Source organism: Trifolium pratense, linkage group LG4 (genome assembly GCF_020283565.1).
Source record: "Trifolium pratense cultivar HEN17-A07 linkage group LG4, ARS_RC_1.1, whole genome shotgun sequence".
NCBI classification, from domain to species: domain Eukaryota; kingdom Viridiplantae; phylum Streptophyta; class Magnoliopsida; order Fabales; family Fabaceae; genus Trifolium; species Trifolium pratense.
This window is the reverse complement of record NC_060062.1, coordinates 3684137-3708307: the sequence shown is the minus strand read 5'-3', so window position 1 is coordinate 3708307 and position 24171 is coordinate 3684137. Positions and strand designations below refer to the sequence as shown.

At 32.9% G+C, this 24171-nt stretch overlaps 4 protein-coding genes across 6 annotated transcripts; all 4 read right to left on the bottom strand.

The window, feature by feature from the left end:
- Positions 1-2704: 2704 nt before the first annotated feature.
- Positions 2705-7440, bottom strand: LOC123921187 (heterogeneous nuclear ribonucleoprotein 1). 3 transcript variants are annotated; one of them, XM_045973619.1, is made up of 5 exons: positions 6917-7440; positions 6692-6816; positions 6149-6375; positions 4384-5587; positions 2705-3270 (listed from the first exon to the last, which is right to left on the bottom strand). In XM_045973619.1, the coding sequence occupies exons 3-5, from the start codon at positions 6368-6370 to the stop codon at positions 3257-3259; spliced, it is 1440 nt and encodes a 479-aa protein (XP_045829575.1). In that variant the 5' UTR covers positions 6371-6375; positions 6692-6816; positions 6917-7440; the 3' UTR covers positions 2705-3256. The 3 variants fall into 3 exon arrangements, with proteins under 3 accessions (XP_045829575.1, XP_045829574.1, XP_045829573.1); XM_045973618.1 differs by having other exon boundaries at positions 6149-6816; positions 6917-7219; XM_045973617.1 differs by lacking the exon at positions 2705-3270 and having other exon boundaries at positions 4112-5587; positions 6917-7240.
- Positions 7441-10993: 3553 nt separating this feature from the next.
- LOC123881961 (probable serine/threonine-protein kinase WNK11) lies at positions 10994-13558 on the bottom strand. Its single transcript, XM_045930735.1, has 3 exons — positions 13455-13558; positions 12818-13336; positions 10994-11718 (listed from the first exon to the last, which is right to left on the bottom strand). The coding sequence occupies exons 2-3, from the start codon at positions 13310-13312 to the stop codon at positions 11326-11328; spliced, it is 888 nt and encodes a 295-aa protein (XP_045786691.1). The 5' UTR covers positions 13313-13336; positions 13455-13558; the 3' UTR covers positions 10994-11325.
- Positions 13559-16427: 2869 nt separating this feature from the next.
- Positions 16428-18447, bottom strand: LOC123921783 (splicing factor ESS-2 homolog). The gene has a single exon (XM_045974460.1). The coding sequence runs from the start codon at positions 18236-18238 to the stop codon at positions 16724-16726; it is 1515 nt and encodes a 504-aa protein (XP_045830416.1). The 5' UTR covers positions 18239-18447; the 3' UTR covers positions 16428-16723.
- A 1354-nt stretch (positions 18448-19801) lies between these two features.
- LOC123923780 (scarecrow-like transcription factor PAT1) lies at positions 19802-22889 on the bottom strand. The gene is made up of 2 exons (XM_045976515.1): positions 22742-22889; positions 19802-21913 (listed from the first exon to the last, which is right to left on the bottom strand). Exon 2 carries the CDS (start codon positions 21830-21832, stop codon positions 20198-20200), a length of 1635 nt encoding a protein of 544 aa, XP_045832471.1. The 5' UTR covers positions 21833-21913; positions 22742-22889; the 3' UTR covers positions 19802-20197.
- Between the last annotated feature and the right edge of the window lie 1282 nt (positions 22890-24171).

Here is a 24171-nt window from a genome sequence, read left to right as displayed (position 1 = left end):
TAAATATATAATACGTCAATTAAATTTTAAATATTTTTTTAGTTGAATTGGTAAATAGTAAAGTTAAATGCCGTAAATATTTCCCCACGTGGTCTGGGCTAAATTTAAAAAAAATTATTATTGGTAAATAGATAAATTTTGTTTATCAAAGTTAAAATAGTAAATGTTTAGAATTAATAAAATGAGTACATATAATTAAGCATAGAAAATATTTCATTATATATAATTAAGATAGATAATTTACGAATAACCAAAAATTCATACACACGGTAGAAACAAATAGTGGATAAAACAAATAGTTTAATGAATACATGAAGATAAAATAAATTTATATAGTAAATACTCATAAACAATGGCGGACCCTGAGCACAGTTCGAGATGAACAATTTATGTAAATAATGGATGAACATAAATTTATTTTAATAGTATTTTTGTTTTTCTAGTAGCAATGTACTCCGTAAATATGCAAAATTATCTTTTACTTTTATTAATGTAAGCAAAAAAGATGAAAGAAAAGAAAAAAGAAAAATATGAAAATATATAAGAGATTATAGAAATAATGATCCACGTAGTATTACATGAAAAATTAAGTAGAAAATGAATTCTAATATATTTATGGTGTTATGCATGTAATAATTGATTGTGGATATTTTTGGTGATTGATACTACTCTAAGAGTCATATTTAATACATGAGAATGAGAGAATTGTGTATGATTTATTAATATTAAAATTGGTTGGTGGTATGTAACAAAAAAAAAAATGGTTGGTGGTATCATGCATTTAATTGGTTGTTGGTGTTCTTGGTGATTAATATGCATGTTATGGCATATTATTTGTGTTTTCTTCATTTCTTTCATTAAATTATGCAACATTTAAATTTCTAAATTAAAAATTAAATTTTAAATTAATTTCAAAATTAGATATCCAATCAAGAGTATATAAGTTTGATATCTAACTTGTGTAAAAAAAAAGGTTTGATATCTAACTTGAGCATTTTTTTTGTCAATATTTTTTAGTGATTTTTTTGGAATATAACGTTAAAAATAAAGAAATAGCAAATAATTTAACCAATTTTAAAAGTTTGGTTTTAAATATAAGATATGACAAAAAATCAAAAAAAAAAGAAGAGGAAAATGATATAACCCTAAACCCTAAGCTTATAGTTTAAAAAATAAGTTTAATTGTTGTGCACTGTCGGTGTAATTTTTTTTTACACATACATCAAATGACGCGTTGCCATATCATTAAATGAATGTGACACATCATGTGTTTTTAATTACCATACATGATGTGTCAGTATATTATTGGACGCATGTGCAAAATAAATTTAGACCGGTAGTGCATATAAATTAAATTCTTAAAGAATTATAAGTTTAAAGATAAGTGTTAATTAAAAATTTGAAATATCTAATAAAAAAAAATTGACATGTAGATAATTCAAGTGTGTACCTGCTTAAGGATCCAACTCATAACTACTTGTTTAAAATAGCCCAAATCTTTTACCATTTAAAATCAATTTATTGTTGGTATATTTTGAAATAATTTTTAAAAAATTCATCCAATTGATCCATTTAACATGTCTAAGTGACTAAACACGAATCTCGAAAAGCAATATCATCCATGTTTGAAGGTATGAATCATTAAGGAGATGTGTGTTGCACGGGTTCCTAACTAGTAATTTCACAAATACATCATTGCTCAAATCAAATGACACCAAATAAACTTCAACAGTGTGTGTTTCAGTTTCCCCTTATCACCATCATTTTTGTGTAAGCATATCTACTTCAATCTATTCATGGTTTGTGAATAGAAGCATGAATTGATTCATGCAAAAGCCAAATTTCTGTGAATCAATTCATGCAATAAAAACCAGATTTTCAAGATTGATGGAACTCATGCAAACCAGATTTCATAAAACTCATAAAACTCTTTGTTTTAAGTTGTTTTATTTTCAGTTTTCCCCTTACTCTTTGTTTTAAGTTGTTTTATTTTCTCATAAAACTCATGTTGCTATAAATATAAATAGTGGACCATTAAGTAGATTTCTTATAACATTCAATACCCCAAAGAAGTTGACTATAAAAACCAGTTGCTTCTAATGTGTGCAAAGATAGTAAAATATAGTAAAAGAATTCAGATCTAGATTTCAGCCTATGACTTTTTTACTATGTATAGGGTGCATATGATGTCTAAAAAAGACATTACCATGATGTTAATAAAAAAAAATATATAAGCAAAAACACTTCAAGAGCTAAATATCCATGATTAGATGACTAACACTACCAAATTATACACAAAAATCTATCATAGCAATACAAACATCCAACTACTGTTGTCTAACTTTGTAGTTAATACCAAAGTTTTGACAATTGGATACAACTAACCTTCCTAATATCAATAAATTCATGTGGTATGCAACCATTCCACAACCACTTTTTACACAAACATACGTAATTAGATGGAATGACGGACCTGGATTCAGTGAATTCAAAACATGATGCAGTCATAGATGTTAGGACGTATGATCATGATCGGACAGTTCAGATATTATCCTAGAATTTTACATTAAACAAAAAAATGCCTTAAAATCTAAACCGTATAATCTTGATCAGACGGTTCTAAGTCACTGACTGCATGCAGGTAGCTAATTAAACAGTAGGTAGAATTTGGAAAACAGTTAAGTTTGAATATATGAATATCCCCTTCAAAAAAATAATGTGGCTTATTCTAAGGACCCTATAAGGGTATCCTTTCAATGTATCACACTAGTAATCAACAAAAATCCTCAGAATACAATATGCTAAAATCAAACCAAAATGATTGAAGGAACAAACAATTCCTGAGTAGAACCAACAACTTTGCAAGACATTACATGCAAAAAGCTATCCCGAAAATAAAAATAAAATGAAAAAGAAAAGAAATGTTGTCGATGTTTTTATAATGCTTCCTCACAAGTGATGCATGATACACTTCCACTATATCCCGCAATAAGATTTTACATCTCACTCAAATCCCAAAAACCCAAAACCTAAATAGTAATAACTCAAAAAACTCAAGCCGTAACATTCCCTTGTAACTTCTATCTCTATATCTGAATCCTCAAAACAGGCACTTCAGTTAGCTCTAGATAACCAAACATCTTATGTCTTAAAACCGAAATATAGTAACAAAAGTGGTGTGCAAAATTCACAATTCACCTGCTTCACTGGATTATCTCCGCCTACAAGTTCGTGTCATCAAAACGATACGATCTTCCTATGTAGTAATTCCTGAAACAAAGACAAAAATTTGTCAGTGTAGTTAAAAAAACAAAACAACTAAATGTGAATAAACAAATGAATATATTACAACTTGTATGCATCCAAGAAAATGGAGCGCAATAAAGGATCATGAAGTATGTCGCTAGCTTTTTTTTCTTTCTAATGATGATGATGAAACATCGAAGATAAGTTTACATCCCTAACCACTGTCCAAAACTCGTGTGGTTTGGATCCAAAGTTTATTTCGAGTTTCAGATGATACAATAAACAAAACTTCAAATAAAATATGAAAAAGACAATATTTCTAACAATTCAACATATTATGGCTAACGTGTTTGAGAAGTACAAACCAACTACCTCTTCTTTTCACCAAATGTACCTCAGACAAATAAACCCGTCAACTATGCAGAATTCAAATTATAAGTCCATAACCAAATGTTATTATAAGTCCATATACATGAGTCGTTATAATATCTCCTCATTTTAATAAGCTATCACACATTGAATTTCATTTAGTTACAACTTCTGATCACGAATAATATGTCCACAAAAAGAAGTCATTAATTGTTCGAGACTTTTTTGTATGAAGGTTATTTTAACTTGTTGAAGTTGTTTTTCAATTTTGAAAGGAAGTACAAGGAACCAAGACATAACTAATCAATGTCATTTGCTTCTATAGAAATAACCACAAAGCACAGAATTATGAGCATCATTAGATGTCATTGTAATCATTCGGTGAAAAAACATTTTAAGAGTATGCACACACAACTTCTACTAACTAATGAAAGTAAGATTTACACCGTGAAATCTGTTATATGCCACTTAAAAGCAAAGCAATAAAACCAATGGGTTGAGAGCACAATAAAAATACCGATAACAAGTTTTCCACGACAATGACTGATTTACGAAAAAGAAGAAAAACAGAAATTAACCGAGTCTGACTTTACTCACATTGCCAAACAACTAGAAGAGGCCTTTTAACTAGATTATCGCAAAAAACAAATCCAAACAAAATTTGTAACAGTTAAACTTTTTCTCAACCCTTTTTTTAGGTTTGTAGTAATAGTTATGCTGATTGACTGAGAAGTTGAGATAAGTATGAGTAGGAAATGTCGCTCTTACCCCTATTTGGCTGCCTTTTATTAACAGTATAACCACCAACATAACCAGGAGAAGTCTTGGCAGAAACATCTGAAGCTGCACCACCAAGTCCGTAACCAAAGGGGCCAGATCCATCTCTCTCAGAATTCGAAGATCGCCAAGTGGTGTCCCCATAGACCGAATTATTGTTGTAAAAATCAGCAAAAGCACCATCAACACCACCACCATTTGATGCAGAGTATGAAGATGTTGGTGCAAGAGTGGAGCCACTGCTTCTTCCATACCCTTCAGTCCCTAATCCATAACCGTTGTTGCCACCTCCATATCCAAGGTTGCCACTACCCTGTGACACATTGTTCCCTCCACCGTGTCCAGAAATCGGGGAAGAACTCCAGTTAACTCCAGTATTGCCGAATGCATTTCCTCCAACATTCCCACTCCCTGATCCAATGTATGCACTGGAATTTGCAGAATTTGTTCCATAGTTAAGGCTTCCATTCCCCCACAAATTTCGAGTCACAGAACTGAAGAACGAATTGTTTCCTCCATTACCACTTTCATATCCAACAGGACTGCCAAACCTATTGGAGCTGCCGATGAAGTACGGATTTAAGCCCCGTCCATAGCTAAGATTTCCATTGAAATTTGCATTACCTCCAAATCCAGGACTCAAACCAGGCTCGAAATTCATACCCATTCCATAAGCAGAACCAAATGGCGCAAATGCATTTCGGCCACTAGCAACCGGACTGAACCTACCATCCATCCGAAGTCCATAGCCTCCAACAGTACTTGGACTGTACCCCTGACTGAAACCATTCAAGAAACTATTGACCCTACTCAGACCATAGTTGTATCCGCTGAGAGGAGAGCGGGTAGGTCCTGGCGATAACTCCTTAGGAACTGCTCGCTTGACCTCAACCATTTTACCGTTCAATTCATGAAACGTCTTAAGTAAGACCTGGTCAACAGCCTCTTCTGAATCATAAGTGATAAATCCAAAGCCCCGTGGCCTCTGAGTGTTGTGATCATACATTACTACAACATCTGTTATAGTCCCAAACTGATCAAAGTACTTCTTGAAATCACTCTCTGTCACTGTAGAAGCTAAACCTCCAACAAATATCTTTCTTGTGCGACCTGGACCAGGAGAACCTTGGATGCTGCCACTGGTTCTACTCAATACATTCTGATCATCACGAGGAACGGCTTTCTTCGCCTCAACCTACCGAAAGATGAAAAGTATTAGCTATTAATCACAAAGAAGAAAAAAAAAAGGCATCGAAGTACTGATCTTTGCAACAGATTCGTAGAAGAGAAAATAATAATGAAAATAAAATTAGAGAATATAGCATATAACCACTGGGGTCTAGTGCAAATGGTTCGTGCACAATGTATGTGAGTATTGTAAACCCCGAGGTATCAAGTTCAATAACTAATGATAGAATGAGAATGAAGTATATAGGGAAAAAAATACTTCCTCGTGGTCCATTTTAAAATGTAGTAAAGAAAATCATCAAACAAAATGAATTGTGCAAATCAAGTACAATTGAATATCATAAACAACTATATGATTCAGCTCAAGTGGTTAACGAGCTCCAGTTAAGGAATAAATGCTCGGGAGAACCCAAGTTCGAATCCCGGCTAGAACAATTCAATATCATAAACAGCTATATGGTAAGTAAGAATTCTAATATCATATATCATATAATTCATACCGAGAACCGTAATATCATTTCAAAATGCAAATCATGGACTTATAAGAAGGGACATGACAAGAAATTACCATCCTTCCATCGATGTTGTGCTTCTCTTTGATGACAATTTCTGCAACAGCTGGGTCGATGAAAACAACAAAACCAAATCCACGAGCTCTACCAGATGTCCGATCCTTCATTATCACTGCTTCCTTAACCTCACCATAAGTACTAAAATACTCCCTGAGTCGTTCTTCATTTGTGTCCCACGATATTCCACCAATAAATAACTTGCCATTATCTGATTGCATTTTATCTACACACAAGCAAAAGAAACACTTCATTCATCCACCACAAGCTTAAAACAACACAAAATGCAAGTGGCATCAACATCACTACAAATGAAATAAAAGAAAAAACACAAATTCTCGCGGATCCAATCAAATTACTCAACACACAACTATAGACAATAGTAATTCTAAACAAAAGAACAACAACATAAGACCAACAAAGAACAAAATCCTAGTTTCAGATAAAATCAAAACTTGGTAGCATTAACATTAATCAAATTATTCAAATACAAATAGTACCAAGTATGATGATAGCAAGAGAATTACAAAACAATACAATACCTTAAATTATGACAACCTCAAAAAAAACTGTAAAAGATGCAAATATAGATATTGTCGGATTCAGTTAAGGAACATCGGATCCTTGATCAACAACAAGCAATGAATGAAGAAAGAACAAAACAATCCTGAAAAAACAAAAACATTAAAAATTGTTGAGATCCAACAAAAGGTTATATAGAATTGAATAAAGATGAAAACTTGAATCTGGATTTGATAGAAACAAACCGATTGAAGACGACCCAGATGAAAAAATCTTAAGATCTGAGGGGAGGCACAATGAGATTAAGAACAGAGGGTAGGTTCATTATCTGGGTATGCCTCCCCACCCTTTTCTTCTTCTTTTTTCCAATTGTTTAATATTAAGATTATGAAATGCAAATTCAGATATCAAAATCGATTGAAAAATGTTTATGTACAAAATCAAAAGTATGAAGAAATAGAGAGAGAGATTGAAGAAAACTCAGCCCAAAATTTTATAGGGAAGAGAGAGAGAGCCGAGAGAGAAAGAAGCTGCGAGATGTGAGGTGAGGATTATATAGTGAGAGTCTCTCTGCAAATGGAAGATGATGATTTTCTTACCACAGTATTAATTTTTTTGATTTTTTTTTCTTGTTTGTTTGATTTGAAAAAACATATTTTTAAATTTTAAGACTAGAAAATATATTTTTTCAAATCATGTAAAAAGTATTTTATTTTTGCACGTTTTTTTTATAATATTTTTTCTCACATTTGTTCATTTTTATTTAGTTGGGTTTATTGGCATATGTATGTGTTATATATAAATAAAATGTATTGTCTTTTTGTAGGGAAAAAAAGTTGGTTTGATCGTAATGACATTTACTCGATAATCACCTTTACTTGAATGTAACGTTTCTTCTTTTAGAAAAGCGAATGTAATGCATGTTGATTTGAGTAGCGAGTATATTTTGACCAAATAAAAAAAATAATGAGTTTTTCTTTTCCTTTTAAGTAAAGTTTTGAATTCAAGATTGTTAATATACCGTTCAAAAAAAGATTCGCTAATATAATGATTGAATTCGAGATTTCGATTTGAATTCTAAATATAAAAAATACAAGGCTAAAAATGTAAATTAACCAAAGTTCAACGATGTTTTGTTTGAAGAATAATAAATGAAATTACACACATGAATTGTGACAACGATAAAGTAGTTTGTGCATATGTCCTCATACGTTTCATTCGATGAAATTGGTGAAGAAAGACTTCTTCAACTCGCCATAAGAATTGATGGATCACAAAGGAAGTGACTAGAACCGACATAGAGTGTTCTTCTTGAACGAAATTGTAAAGTTTCAATTTCATCGAATAAATGATCCACAACTCTCTTGTATAATAAGGATGTACGTGTTCTCATGTTCTCATGGGGGCTTCTAGCCCTATAGGTCGGACCTCCAAATTTTGGAGCCTCAAATGTTCGGTTCATTGATAATTTGCAGTTCAATTCATTTCCAATTTGTTAATTAGATGGTTTAATTATTTTTAAATGTGGAGAAAACAAAAGTGTAAATGTCGCTTGAGTGATGCAAACATTGGTGATTATTCAATGCCATGGAAACTTAAGGGTTCTTCCACTAGATTCGTCCCCGGAAGGTGAGTCAGGACCTAAGATCAAGCTTAAAGGCGTAGTCGATGGACAATAGGTGAATATTCCTGTACTACCTCTTGTTGATCCTGAGGAACTAAGAAGGCTATGTTTATAAGGCCTAATCTTCCACACTTGTTATACAATGCATATCCATCACATTTTTTTCCTACACATGTTTCTTCTATATATGGTATTTGTGTGGAGAAAATCACCATTAGGATAAGACGAAGTAAATAAAGCATGTCTCCAAACTATAAGAGGCGGGTTTCAATCTTTGCAAATAAAAGAGTCGAAATCTTTGCATATAAAAGAGTCGAAACCTATTGTCGTTTCAAATCAATTAAAAAGAAATAGCGAGAAGTTAGAATATGTAGAAGATAATCTATTTGTTGGATCCCAAATTTGAGCATATTATTGTGACAATCAAGGAAACTAAATATTTAGATATCGTGTTAATATAACAACTTCAATGATCATTGTAAGCTTTATGAGGATAAGAACAAGAAGAAGAACGAGACGAAAGAGATCGGCGAGATATTCTTCCATATGCAATCAAAGGAGAAAGAAGAAATACGAGGAAATGAAGTAAGCCAACAGAGTTGAGGTAGAGATCTAGGATGAGATTGCGATCATCAACAATTTGGATGTCGCAATGGTGGACGCAGTTCCAATTCCACCGGTAACAGTTGTGAAAAAGAAGAAACCTCAACAAGAAAATGTGGAATAAGATACTCAAACACAAGGTATGCTAATAGTAAATCTAAAATTCAATGTTCCAATTGTTAGAAGTTTTACCACCATGCTTCGGAATGTGAATTTTAGGGACAGTTATTGTATTTCTTCATTTCCCCTCTATGTATCTTGCTTTATTTTTGAACATGTAATGAGTTTAGTACCTTGTAAATCTTGTAATGAAGGAGGTAAAGTGAGAAAAGGGGAAGAATTTGATGAGTTTGTCCCTAACACATTCTTGTAGGTATAGTCAAAGTCAACATTCACACGAGTTAGGAAGCTCTTTAAGTCTTAAAGTCCCAAATATAAGGCTTCATGCCTTCAAGTGTTCTTGAATGTTGGAATTTAGCGGCCTCAGCCAATAGAATTATGGTTCCTTTTTCATACATCCTAACATAACAATCTTGCACCATTATTTTTAATCTGAATCTTGCACTTCAAGTTTGCGTATGTGAACTCAGAATTTCAATTTTTAATTAAGTTCTTATAAGTAATGTCTAAGTATATTTCATTATTTTATTTTATTTTGAACAGCTTTATATTTTATTACTATTATTTATACAAGTTGTTGAGCAGTAACATTATGATGTAATAATATAATATAGTCAAATAAACGAATTGAGCTTAGTGTAAAAAGTTTTTTTCAACATAGTAATATATATTATTTGAGCTATTGATAGAAAATAAGTCTGTATCTAGTATCTAGGAGGAGCCATGTAAGTTCATTTAGAAAAAAAAATAACTTTAAAAGAAACCTTATAGTGAAAAATAATTGAATAATGGAATCTAATTTTAATTAGTTTAGCATTTTAAACATTGAGACCTAAATCATTGGTATGATGAGGCATTTGGGAAAAAGATGAGACCAAACAAACAATTTCAAAAATAAATAAAATTTTGAATGGTTTTGGTATAGTTTTTCATTAAAATTAAGGTGTACTTAAGGATTAAAATATGGTAAATTGAGGTGAAGTGCATATCAACTTTTGCTGTTATTTTTCTTTTTGTGGCATAACGTCCAAGACGACACAACTACTCAAATTGGGGTGCTTTGGTTAATGGGTTTTTGGCACTTTGCTTTCTTTCAATTTCAATCCCTCTAAACTCTAGATCCCAATATTTACTTGTCCCCACGTTTTGAAAAATACAACAACTTAACAAGATCATTTCTCTCAAAATCACACTTTTTATTTATTTTAAAAATAATTTATTTTTTTAAGTGAAAAAGCATAGATGCCTATTTAATTAAAGAGATTTTGAAAATAGATAACTAAATTAAAGAGATTTTAAAGTGTCATCTATAACTATTAGGTTTGTGAAAAGAATTGAACAAGAGTTATGCATATGAAAAACTCATGGAGTGACAATCTATGAGACCAAATAAATTAAAAACGTGAATATAGACTTAACGTGTATATATAAGAAAATAAGATTAAAGATGTAACAAAAATGAGAATCATGACTCATGGAGTGGCAAGTATTTCACCACACAAAAGAATAATCAAACAATTAAAATATAGTCTCGTGAGCTTAGCTCAGACATTGCATTATATATGAGGGGGTCGGTTTTCGAACACCGATCATCCAACTTATCTACTTTAAGGGTGAAATTTCTAACTACTAGGCTCTAAAATATCGTTAAAAAAAACTATTGGAAAAGATGCATCCATTTCTTAAGATTCCAAATAGCCCAAAATAATCATGCACATATAATACATTCATCCGAAAATCTTAGCAATGTAAAACTCCAATACAGCTGCAATACTACGTAGTATAATGAATTAATTAGGTAACACTACTTTTTCAGTTTTCTTGCTTTAATATCAACTTCCATGCCCACTAATTAAAAAAAGTATAGCTACAAAGACAGCCAATAAATTCGACAGTTGGTGCTTTCCAGCACATATTTGCTACAACAGTTGTGGCATCTTATCATAAATAAGACAGTTTTGAGTCGGTTTAAACATGATTAAGCAGGTTTTAACACTACCATGATGAAGTTATGTACATTATTGATATAGTGAAACTGGTGTAATCTATAGTTCATTCCATTTCTGTACATTACTGATATAAGGAAACTGGAGTAGTCTATAGTTCAGTCCATTGCTGAAGTTTACATCACTGATATAGTGAAACTGGTGTAATCTATAGTTCAGTCCATTGCTGAAGTTTACATCACTGATATAGTGAAACTGAGGTATACTAACAAATCAATTTTCGATACAGATATAGTTGGAAGTAAAAATTATATAGAGTTGGAAGTAAAAAGTAATTTTGGATACGTGTGAATGAAGGAAATCAAGTACTGATAGATGTTGATTCTTCATCATTGTTGAGTTCAGAAAAGAAAGGATCCTTAAGAAGATCAGTAGCTGAAGGCCTTGCTCTTGGCTGTGCAATGCATTTTTCAATGAATGCTTTCACTTCTGGATCTCTGACATTGCTTAAGGCTTGAGGCTTAATTCCCATTGTGACTTTTTTGTATATCTTTGCTACATTGTCACATTCACTGTATGGTATCTCCATTGTAACCATTTCAAGCAAACACATTCCAAAAGAGTAAATGTCCACCATCTCAGTGTAATCTTCCTCATACAGCTCAGGTGCCATATACTCAGGAGTCCCTAAAATTGAATGTGCAGCATGGCTCCTTCCCACTATTGCAGCCAATCCCAGATCACCAATTTTCACCTACAAAATCCCAAAGTGAATAACTAATTTCTCAAATAAGCACCTAAAGCTTATTAAATCACAAAATAATATACTTATGTATTAATATGAGAATCCATGTTGCCTTCTAGATTTTCTTTCAACCTAAGCTAACAAGAGGATCTAACTCATCAAAAGTGAGTATGAACTATTGATCATTAAATCTGTGAATGATATTGCATGCACATGCATGATTTGTGCATAACAAATTAGGTATGTTGAAATGTCAACTCTTTATTTTCTTACTTTACTCTCAAATCAATAGTTATTCGGAGGATCTTTCGCTATTTGATATTCATTTATAGTGACCTACAAGAAAACTCAGACATTAAATGTTTTACTTGGGGAAAAAAATCCATAACCATAATACATACTCCGGTCTCAAATATAAGCCTAAGTTAGGTCCAAAAAATTAGATGTATTTGGTTTAAAATAGGGGTCAAATACATCAACTTTTACTTATACCTCCCAAAATCACTTTTGGGTTAGTTAAACGCAGTTTCACCATGAATAATTAGTATGTTTGACTTCGTTTGACCATAAATAATTATGTTTGACTTCTGACTTTATAATTTGATTCCCGTACGAAAATCAATTATATCTATAAGCTATTATTTCTAGCTTCTGCGGTGGCATAGAATCAATTCTCAAACTTATCAACATATATAAACACACACACACACACAAAAGCAACTCTAATCCAAACATAAATTAACAAAATTACTTTCTTTTAATGTATCCAAACATAAATCACAGAACCAAACACATGCTAATTTCTATTCAATTCTATCTTAAAGCTACTATTTATAGGTTTTGTGTTGGCATAGAATCAATTCTCAAATTTATCAACATACTATAGTCCATAAATACACACAAAAGCAATTCTAATCCAAAGCATCACACATAAATTGATAAAAACAATTCTAATTGAAACTATCCAAACATAAATAATTTTGCATTCAACTCAGTTTCATCCAAATTCAATTTTATGAAATCAATTCAATCAAAATAAAAGACACATGCTCGCTAATTTCTATCCATCTACCGATCAATTAACAAAATAAGAAAGCAAAAAACTAACCTGTCCAATGTTCCCATTAACAAAGATATTACTGCAATTAAGATCTCTATGAATAATGCAAGGATCATGTGTATGAAGATACTCCAATCCTTCAAGAACTTGTTTCGACCATTTCTTAAACGCCTTAATCGAAACATGACGATGTTTCTTCCTATAATCCCTAAGATTTCCAGAAGTACAAACCTCAGTAATAAAATTGATATTACCATGTTCATCATCTTTCCAAACACTATAACAAACAATGATATACTTATTACTGAGATTTCTTAACAATTCAACTTCGGAATGAAGACGATTAATAAGAACAGGATCGTTACTGAAATTCCTAAGTTTAACTTGATTCCATGCAACTTCAATTCCTTCTTCTTGATCAAAACCTCTGTAAACTTTTTTCACAGCTCCATAACCGAGTAAATCATTGTAACGACCGAATCTACCTGTTGGATCGATTTCTACAAATGCTTCTACTTCACCGTCCCAATTTTCAGCAGGCATTTTCGATTTTCGATTTTCAAAACCCTAGAAATGTTAGAAAATTCATTGAAATTGTGATTAATTAAGGAAATACTAGTAATTGATTGAACTAAAACGAAAATTGAAATTGAAATGATAAAGATAATGGTGAAAGAATGATTACAGAGAATTGAGATTTTCTGCAACTTGATCTTGAAAACTGTGAGAGCACCGAAAAAGAAAGTGAGCAATGAAATTGAAATTAAAATTAATGAACACCGCTTTAAGCTTGAGATTAAATAGGAGGGAAAATTGTTGAACGGTGTCGTTTTGGAGGGAGATTCAGTTAGATGACGTGGCAAATTTATCATGTAAACTGTAAAGTATATTTCTACTTTTATCAAACGCCGTTTTTAAGAAAACATAACCGCCGGTGTCTGCTCCGCAGGTGTCTATAAGTCCTAGTTTAATTGGTAAAAAATATCGAAATTATTGTTGAATATTACGATTGAAGTTTGAACTTCAACTCGTCCACTTTTGTGTGTGTGTGAATTTATAATAATATTGTCACTTCGTTTATTTACCAAAATAAAATTAATAACACAAACTGCAGGACTGTCTATGAGATTTTGGGTGTCCTGCTCTAACTATGAACTTGATGCCCGTTTTTTTAATTATAATATGTTAATTATATATTTTTTTAATAAAATATGCATGTCATATGTGGGCAATCTATCATCCTTTGTATTGTATATTAGTGTAAGCATTTTTTTTTTTTTTACATATACATGTACATACTAAAAATTAATAATTTTGGTGTCCTAAAAGCTTGGTGCCCTGTCCAACCGTACCTCCCGAACACTCTCCGGAATCCCCGACTCGGAGTTTGTAACCAGTTTAACTAAAAATTATTTTTATCAAAAATTGAGCTCAAATTCTTGTAAACGATTGGTTCTAAAGGAGTTTGTTGACCAGATGATTCTAATTATTTGGTTAAAGTATCATTTTGTTTGTTTCATCACTTTTATTATTTTTTTTCTATTTTTTGAAGTGTTTCTATTTTTGATACCATGAAGTAGAATCATATGAGTCTACGTCATTGAGAACACTGAATCTGATGGAAATGGGACTCTGAATTTGTTACGTTCACGAGAAGAATGGGAAACATTTCATTCAAATAAAGTTTCATGGAATACCCGTGCTATTTAATTATCTAAATCTTTCAACATTGCTTATTCATGATACTTCTTGTAAAAGGAAAAAGATAATCAAAATGACTATGGTTTGAACTTTATGTTAGATTTAAATCCACTCATGTTCTAGTTGTGTTTGCGGTTCTTTTCAAAGAGCAATTTTTTATTTATTTACGATGGAACTAAGAATCGAACTTATAACCTCTAATATATATTTTTATGGGTTTTCAAGGTATGTTTGAGGACCAATTGGTGAACAAAAAATGAAAGGAGCTAGTGTTGATGTTGATGAGAGCATTTCAGCAAATTAATAGAGAGTTTGTACCAACTAGAATGTCATAAATGCAGAATTGATTTTATCCACCGCAGAAGCTAGAATCCTAGCTTCTAGCTTCAAGGAGAATCAATTCTACTTTTGAGGAACCAAACAAGTCAGAATTCATTCTACATGTCCAGAATCAATTTTAGCTGCTCCAAAATTGAAACTAAACATACACCACGTCTATATATATGTTGGCATATTTAAGAATTTTAAAAAGTAGAATAAATAACATGATCAACGATCATATAATATTTCCATAATCTTTTTAATTGATTTTAAACACATTTTATAAAAATTTAGAAATAAAATAAAATTTCCTCTCTTTTTTCGTACAAAACCATAGAATAGAACTATACTGTTGTTGAGTCTTGTGAGTGTGTTCCATGCTTTTCCAAGACTATGAACCAGCAAACTTAGTTTATCAATAGAGCTCGTATTTTCATCAATACTAAGTCACTCACTAAACATGAACTGGTAACTGACTTGATCAAATGGACCACACCACAGGCTTCTAACAATCAATGGGAAGAGACCTTGCTTCATGCTATCAACTGTTTGTTTTATTAAGGGCAAGCAGATCCAGAGGAAGAACTGAGAAAGACGGTAAGATACATCGCATAAAATCCTTTGGAGGCCATACCATAAAATAAGCATTGGACTGATATCTATGTTGTGAATTTAGATACATCACTGACTAACTGACTGCACACATGTATGTATATTATGAAGCTAGAAAGAGCCTCCTCTTTTAAGCAAAAAAGAAACATGGAAATAAGAACAGGGTTTATGTAACATAAGCAAAAGATAAAAAATAACAACTTCATAGTTAATCATATATTCAGCCATGCCTTCAATATAACAGGGGGTTGATTGGAGAGCTTTATCAACAAAATTTTGCATACTGGCAGCCAGTAACAAAAACCAAAAAAGGATTAAAATCTATATAATACTTCAATAACATTTTTAACCAATTTCAGAAACAGTTCATAATTTAGAAATGGAAAATAAGTCTTCTCGCCCCTTTTCTTACTAAGGAAACCCAACTCCAAACATAACCTAAGGTCTAGATCTACTAGAACTGGTGTTATTTTCATAGAACAACAACATTTTGTTGAGTCTTGTGAGTGTTCAATCCTTTTCCAAGATACACATCTCATATTTTTAACAAACACTAACCATGAACTAGTAACTGACTTGATCAAATGGACTACACCTCAGGCTTCTAACAATCAAAGGCTCTTGTGAATTTCTTAGCAGACACACTGATATGATGAAAATTGTAAATACCATACTCGTCAGCAAGCACATCCTCCCATTGAAACGAATGGCACCTCCATGGGAAGAAACCTTGCTTCATGCTATTAACTGTTTGTTTTATTAAGGGAAAGCAAATGCAAAGAAAGATTTGAGAAAGACGGTAAGATACAATACATACAGGCCAACAACACCTAAGTCTTGTATCCTACCTTCATCCAATAAATTACTCAAAAGGACATGCTATAAAATAAGCATTGCCCTGCTATCTATGTTGAATTTAGATACATGACTAAGTGCACACATGTATATTATGAAGCCAGAAATAATCTCCTCTGTTAAGTAAAAAGAAACATGAAGAAACTTGGCAATAAGAACAAGCAAAAGATCAATCAAATAATAACTTCATAGTCAATCTAATATTCAGTGATGCCTTCAATATACAGGGATTGATTGGAGAGCTTTTACCAACAAGATTTTGCATACAGCCAATGACTAAAACTAAAAAGATTAACATTCTGAGCTGAGATTACAAACTTCAAAAGGTAAATTTTATGTTCTTATACATTTCTCTTTTTTCAAATTTATATGTTTGATGAGATTTTGAGATGATATCCAGGATAAAAAAAGAAGTACAGCACATTCATTTTATAAATGTTTCAAAAGACAGTGTGTTACAATAATTCACCAGGGAGGATTGGAGCCCTCTCTAATAGATGGAGACCTGGAAACCGTGCTCTCATCTCTACCAAGCCTCGATACACTTCTAACTCTTGTAGGAGTAGCCAACGCAGGAGTAGAACCACGGTAACTTGCACGGAGTGTCTCGTCAACAGTTGATGATGACTTGGCAATTGCATTCCGGACAAACTTCTGAGCAGCAGGAGAAAGTGTCCGCATACTCGGACTAGCACTTCCACCTCTAGCTGGTGATGCCAACGGGGGTTTACGAAACATCTTCGACCTCTCCCTCAGATTTCTCGCAGCCTCCCTGGAAAGTGAGTGTGCCTTTGCATCTCTTGCCGGAGCAGAAGGAATCCTATAATGAGGTCCATCAGCACTCCCACCAATATCAATCGGTGTATCCTCCATATCCAACCTCAGCGGTGTCCCTTCAATTTCTCCCCAAGTAATAAACGGTGAATCATCAACTCCCGGCGCAGGAGACGGTGTCTTAACATAGCTATAACCATTCTCAGCTTTCTTCCCAGATTCCAAATAAAACGGATTAGGAGTCTTTCTCAAATCCTCCAAATCATATTTCTTCAACTTTTCCGCATCTCTAAAAGACATAGGAACAGGAGTAGCACCAGCAACAGGAGTATAAAGCACCTCAACCGTTCCATCATCTTTCGGCCTAGAATCCATCATTTTACCATGAAACCTAGTATTTGGACGATCAATTTCCTTCGTGGAAGCCTTAATTCTAACAGCCCGTTCCTCCTCAGTCAACGGAACCTCGCCCCTATCAGCCGGATGATACATCAACAAATTCTTCGCAGTATAATTCCATCCTTCCAATGTACTAGGAGGTTGATAAGATGTACCATAACCATCAGTTATTCTATCCCTCTTTTCATCCTCAATAGCATTCGAATTCGCATTCGCACTATCATTCAAATAACCAAACCTCTCTTTCCTCTTCCTATTCACTCTCTCCAAAATCTTCGAAAAACTTTGATTATCCTCACTAGTATACCTACCTAGAAACTGATCAAGCCCAAGTGAAGTATCAACTCCACCAACCTCTTCTCTCTCTCCCTCAGATAAACCTAAACCCGTCACTACAGGTGTTTTACCATCAAATTCATCTAAAGGAGTAAAATTTCTAACAAAAGTGGAACCCGGTGTATTCGAAATTCTAGAATCAAGAGGATTCGAAGCAGTTACCTTTCCTCCGCGACGACGCTCGATAATCTTCAACTGAGCATCACGAATTTGAACAGGATCACCGGTTTTGATTGCTTCAAGCCAATCGAGTCGATCACGAAGCTTTGAGATATCGGGAAAGTAATCACGCTCGATAATCTTCTCCAAGGCTTCAGCATATGTGTCTTCATCAAGAACCGTTGGGTGGCGTTGATTCTTCTGGTGTTGAATACTTGAACCAGAATTGTTAGTGTTTTGTACTGAAAATTCGGAAATTGAAGGAGATGGTGAAGAGAGATGGAGAGGAGAGTGGCCTGGAGATTGAAGCATCGTTCTTCGATTTCGCAACGATTGAATTGGTGAGATTGAATTGAATTTTGAGGATGATTAGAATTTGGGGATTTGATTTAGGGTTAGGGTTTGATTGAATTTTTTTATTGAGATGGAACGAATAGAAGATGAGATTGGTTTGGTTTGGAACTTGAAGAAGATTCGCAAACACTTGTGTTTCTCACATTTCTCTAATAAATAAATAAATAATAATTAAAAGATTTACTGTTAAATTCTCTAATAAATAAATTAAAATTAAAAGATTTACTATTAAACTGCTATTGGAACTTTGGAAGATGCTGAAACCGATCGATACTCGAATCAGATTAGCCGATCTCGTGAGTCGGATATTAGTGGTGAAAAATCGAAGAAAGAAAAACTTTGGGCTTTGGTCAGCTTTTAATCCAAAAAAAAACTAATAATTCTTTTTTGTTAGCTTTTGTATAAAAAAAAAAAACTAATAGTAGTAATTATTTATAGGAGTTTTTTTTTATATAATTAACTTCTGATTTTTAAGGGAAGGGGCGATAACTTAAAATTTAGACGTGAAGTAAGTAAATTTTAACTAAGAAATATTTTTACTAAAAATTGAACTCGAATTTTTTTGAACGATTCATTTTAGAAAAGCACGTTAACTATTTGAATTCAATTATTTAAATTTTTTTAAGAATTTTTAAATTGGAAATGAATTTTGTTTACCGGTGTTAAACTTAAACATGTTATTAGCCCTGTTTGGATTAGCTTATTTTTGAGCTTATAGAAACCGTTTATGCAATATAAATTAGATTTTATGTTATTTTATAAGTTTGCACTAATGAAAATTGTACTTTTATAAGCTATTTTATCATAAACTATCTTAACAAACTTATAATAATACATAAAAATTGCATAAATTATTTGCATAGTGAATGATAAGTTCATATGGTAAACGAACTTCAATTAATAACAAATTATTTAAAAGAACATGATTTTAGTTTTGATCCTTTTGTATCATGTATGTATGTATGTATGCAGATCAATCATCTGTTGCGTATGAATCATCTGGCACGTCAACTAGTGAATATATACCGCCATGTTGTTGAGACTAAAAGTGAAAATGAAGTTGACGGATATGAATGGCGCAAATAAAAGGGAACGAAAATCTACTGTACATGCTGCTAGCTTTTGTTATGAATTGGTACATTGTGGATGCTGCTTTCATGAAATTGTTTAATCTAATTGATTGGGTTTTCTCCCTGATCTTCCAGACATTACTTTCGATGTACGACTCTTGGATGCTCAGCCATAAAGTATGTTCAACATAACCATAGTGGAAGTGGTGTCCCTCAGAAGCTAGATGACAAACATGAAGAAACTGTTTGGGATTATATGATTCTATTTCGACCTATCATCATTCCAAACCAAGATCTTCAAATTGATTTAAACATTCCAAACCATGATCTTGAAATTGATTTAAATGACGAAGAGCTACAAAATGATTAAACTGCGATTAAACTTGGTTCGATCCAATTCTAACATACTAAGAAAATAATGATTTGCAAGTCAGAGAAGACCTTCCTCTTATTATCAGAAAAAGATAATGATATGAAAGATTAATATTACTGATATAGAAAAATGCTATTGCTAGCTACATTTTCCACAGAAACTTTTGAAACACAGAAAATGGACAATTAGATGGGATAAAATGGAACATAATAAGAACAAAGACAGGTTCTGCTTCATTCCCTCCTCAAACTTTGATTTGTATTTGCCTCGGTTAGCAACCCACGTAGTCAGTACATCGGTAGCTGTTGGATCAAGATCAGACAGTCCAGATTATTTCAATGCATATTTTGATTTTTAAAAATGCCGAAATACCAATCTTGAAATATGGACTGTCTGATCTCGATCCAATGGCCACCAACGAGCTGACTGCGTGAAAGTGGAGTTGTCGACTGCGGCAAACACAATTCGTAGTTCTCATTTCCAAGCACAAGAAGCAACCAAATCTCTATTCATCCAACCAAGGTATAAAGCTCCATCTTTCTCTTGAAGTCTATATCTATCACTGTAATTCTCAAGCAATTTCTTTATGGTACCATTCACCAATGAACTCAAAGGGTAAGGAGTGAAACCAGCCATTGCAAATCTTGATCTCCACTTCCCTAGCAGTTCGTGTCGTTCCACTCTCTCGACCCCTTCACAAGCTATGATGTTAACTAAGTCTCTTGCCAAGCAATGCTGCTCAACATTGATTCTCTCTTTATGCTCTCTTGGAAGAGTCACGTCTATTGACTCGAACATTGCCGTGTAATAGTCCATAGTTTCAAGGAAACGAGGAAAGAATGCTGCAGTGTTTGTGTTAGATTCTTGCTCGACAAGTGTCACAACTTTTGGTGATAGGCTCTTAACTAACCTCAGAAGCCTATCCCTATGATTCTGAGTGCTGACACTCTCATCAGGCATGTGGTGTAGCATGAATGCAAAATTTACCGCAAGAGCTTCTCCAGGTCGAACTCCGAGGTTATGCAGTTGAACATCACAACCGGAGATAGCTGCGGCATGAAATTCAAACGGGACTTTGAAATGCTGAGCAAGCTTTAATAACCTCTTTTCAACTATATGTAGTCCACCTCCCCGGGCATAAGCTGAGGTCGGATCATCGATACCTGTGATACGGATGTGCGGCGGCCCACCAGGCCTAGCTGCAAAAGCTTGAATCAACGAAATCCATTGGCTTCCTTGAGAAATTTGGAAATCAATAATATGAACTCTGGCTTCATTTTTCATTGCTTCTGCAATGGCTCCGTTTGCAGACATGTATCCGAATTTGAAGTAAGGGCAAACCTCATAAAGTATGTTCATGTAAGAGAGAAGCTCGGCACTTTCCGGTTCTTTGCATCTTAATGATTTGTAAATTGAACTCCCAGAAGCAGACAACCGTGCAACGAGTCCTTCCAACATGTATGCTCCCAACCTTTGAATCGGTTCGCCAGAAACCGACACCATCTGCCGTAATTCGTCCATCAGCCACTGTGCCATTAGATAATCATTGTCTGCAATTGCTTTGGCACATGCAGTAAGGATATGCTTTAGATTTTTGCTCGAAATTGCTACCATTGTTTGTCTCCAACTGTCCATTTCAAGCGAACCGAAATTGGTTCCGTTGCTCATGGCACTGTCATAACTATCAAGATTATCAGAGTCAGGACCAAGCATTACATTTTCCAATTCTCTCAGCTTGTGCTTAAAACTACTTAAATCTTCGGTTATACACGATCCACTCATTGGAGAGCCATAGGTATTGTCGGGGGAATGATACTTATCAGGTGGATATGACTGTGAATCTTGCTGCGACATTGGACTATCATTAGGCGAGAAACTAACAGTTGAAGGAGAGTTGTAAACGGCTAAACTTCCAGCTGCAGAAGACGACTCCAAGGTGCAGTAATAAAGGTCAGAAGAACTTGGAGCCGATAATTGAGTTCTGTGGCCTCCATCATTGTTGTATAGCTGATGATTTAAATTTCGATACTGCGGCAAGCAATAGGCTTCCATTTGTTGCAACGGTTGATAGTACATACTCGAACTTCTATGTTGCTCCGATGCCTGCATCGTAGAATCAATTATGAAGAATCTTACCGGCGTCTCAACTGCAAGTTCATTCTTCTGAGCAGATTTGAGATTATCTGTAATCTGCATGGAAGAATCACATAATCAGCACTAAAATTAACAACAATTTCGAAACTTCATACATCATAAAATGCATTTAGAAAGAACAAATTTTATTTTCAGGTCTTCAAGAAATTAAGCACTATTGTAGATTCACTACGCAGTTGACAAATTAGTCAACTTTATTTTCTAAATTGGAATCACATGTCAAGTCAAAAGAATTAAGAAATAAGTTGAATCAATTAGTGACAATTTCCATGAAGCTCCACAAATGACTCCTTCTATATGTCAAAGTTTTTTCTTGACCAAAACAGAAACAAAATTAAAGAAAAATATCTAGAAATTTTCTTAATTAAACAAAGATAAAGGAAAATTGTTGAATCAATAATTTCACCAATTATATATAATGATAAGTATGATGTTTTTAAAATATAGATTAGAAAATTTTCAATTCTACATAATTAACTTATTTCAATTTCCAAATCTGTTGAGCTAAAAAGTAGAAAACTTTTGTGTGTTAGTCAGAACAGATGCAAAAACCAAAAAAACAGAAACAGTATAGTTAAGTTACCTAAATATTCTTAGCCAACAATATGATTAATAAAAAAAATGCATATCATCCAATTACTAGAAAAATAAAATAAAAAATTATAAACAAATCTCTCATTTCATTTACATCATATGAGCTGAAAATGCCAAAAACTAGAAATAAAATAAGTCATAGACAAAAAATTATGAGCTTAACAAAGTTAACATAACCAATCCATTTGGACAAACCTTTTTAAATCTATTGAAGAACAAAATTTAGAATGAAAATATTAAGATTTTAAGACATGAAACTAATTATCTTACTTGTTTTTGAGGAAGGAAAACCAAGCACAGTGGAGTAGAATCTAAGAGAGCAAAAGGATGGTATTTTGATGAAGAAAATGTGATAGTGGCATATAGAATAATGAATGAGAAATAGCCCTTATATTGTTATAGAAACTACATATTAACCATTGTAAAGTGTTAGTGTTAATAATATGATGATGTTATGCTAAGGGACAATAGTTGTAATTTTGTAATGACAGATATACCCTTGTCAGTAGTATGTTTGGTCAAATAAATCCATCAATAACATCATACCATACCATACAATCATACATCACTATCTATATATTTCTGCAGTATCAGATGTGAAATTGTGTATACTCAGATAATATTTCTTCTTAAATATGCCGTGGTGATTGGCGTTAGACTTATCATAATTCGATTTTTCACAATTACGATTGAAAGGAGACTGAAATTATTTGATGTCAAAACTAATCCTCAAACTGGATTAGGAGGTTGAGTGGACCGGATACTGATAATAAAAATAAAAATAAAATAATCACACGTGGCTTGAATTTTTTTATTAGAATTTCCTTTATTAGTCTTTCTTATTATCAATTGACTTTTTCTTACGGTCTTGATTAGTCTATTTTTACTCTTAAAATACTTATGTTAGATGAAAAAGATACATTTATATTTATTTATCTAGAGATATTATTATTATTTGAACATAAAATAATCAAATAATTGACATAGTATCTAACATTATAAAAATACATTATTTATGAGGAAAAGTAGAAATATAAAAAATGACATAAATTTAAAACCATATACAAATACAATATATTTTTTTTTTGAAGAAGTTAAATCATACCTCAAGAGGAGCACACTCCCAGGTCCCAGCCAATACCAATGCACCAACCCAAGTGAGTTTTATACAAATACAATATTGGAATTCATTTTTATGATCAAGTAACATTTCTCTTCATCTATGTTTTATACAAAATATTTAGTGGTTACATTAGTTTTTTAAGATATCAAAATCTTAAATCTCTATTTACCATCAAATCTGTACCAAGTAGAATTAGATGACTCTGATGATGAAGTTTGAAATAGTTACGATAGAGATATGTTCTTGATATGGTGGATCAGGATGGAGATGATACCTGCAAAATATATTAGTACTTCAACATTCAAGTCAGAAAAAGAGTGAAAGTGTGTCTTTTATATAGGGGGACGGTTATAATCGTCTGTGACAGCTGACATCAGTTGACATTTTGGGACGATAAGAGTCGTTGAGATGGATTTAATGACCTGCGAGCGTTGTGAGGATCGTATTAGCTACAGAGAATGTACAATAACTATAGTATTTGTTATACTCGTGACTTGCATGAAACGCCTTTACGAAAGAGTAAATTTGAATTAAATCTAGAGCATTTGAGCCACGTATGTTGAAGCCTAACCGAGTT

Bases quoted from the DNA above. Each gene is read 5' to 3' on its own strand.
- LOC123923780 (XM_045976515.1), bottom strand. From the start codon at position 21,832: ATGCAGGCATCGGAGCAACATAGAAGTTCGAGTATGTACTATCAACCG.
- LOC123921783 (XM_045974460.1), bottom strand. From the start codon at position 18,238: ATGCTTCAATCTCCAGGCCACTCTCCTCTCCATCTCTCTTCACCATCT.
- LOC123921187 (XM_045973617.1), bottom strand. From the start codon at position 6,370: ATGCAATCAGATAATGGCAAGTTATTTATTGGTGGAATATCGTGGGAC. The intron at 5,588-6,148 runs GTAATTTCTTGT...ATCTTTCGGTAG, and splicing joins ACAACATCGATGGAAGGATG to GTTGAGGCGAAGAAAGCCGT.
- LOC123881961 (XM_045930735.1), bottom strand. From the start codon at position 13,312: ATGCCTGCTGAAAATTGGGACGGTGAAGTAGAAGCATTTGTAGAAATC. The intron at 11,719-12,817 runs GTTAGTTTTTTG...GGGATTTTGTAG, and splicing joins TTAATGGGAACATTGGACAG to GTGAAAATTGGTGATCTGGG.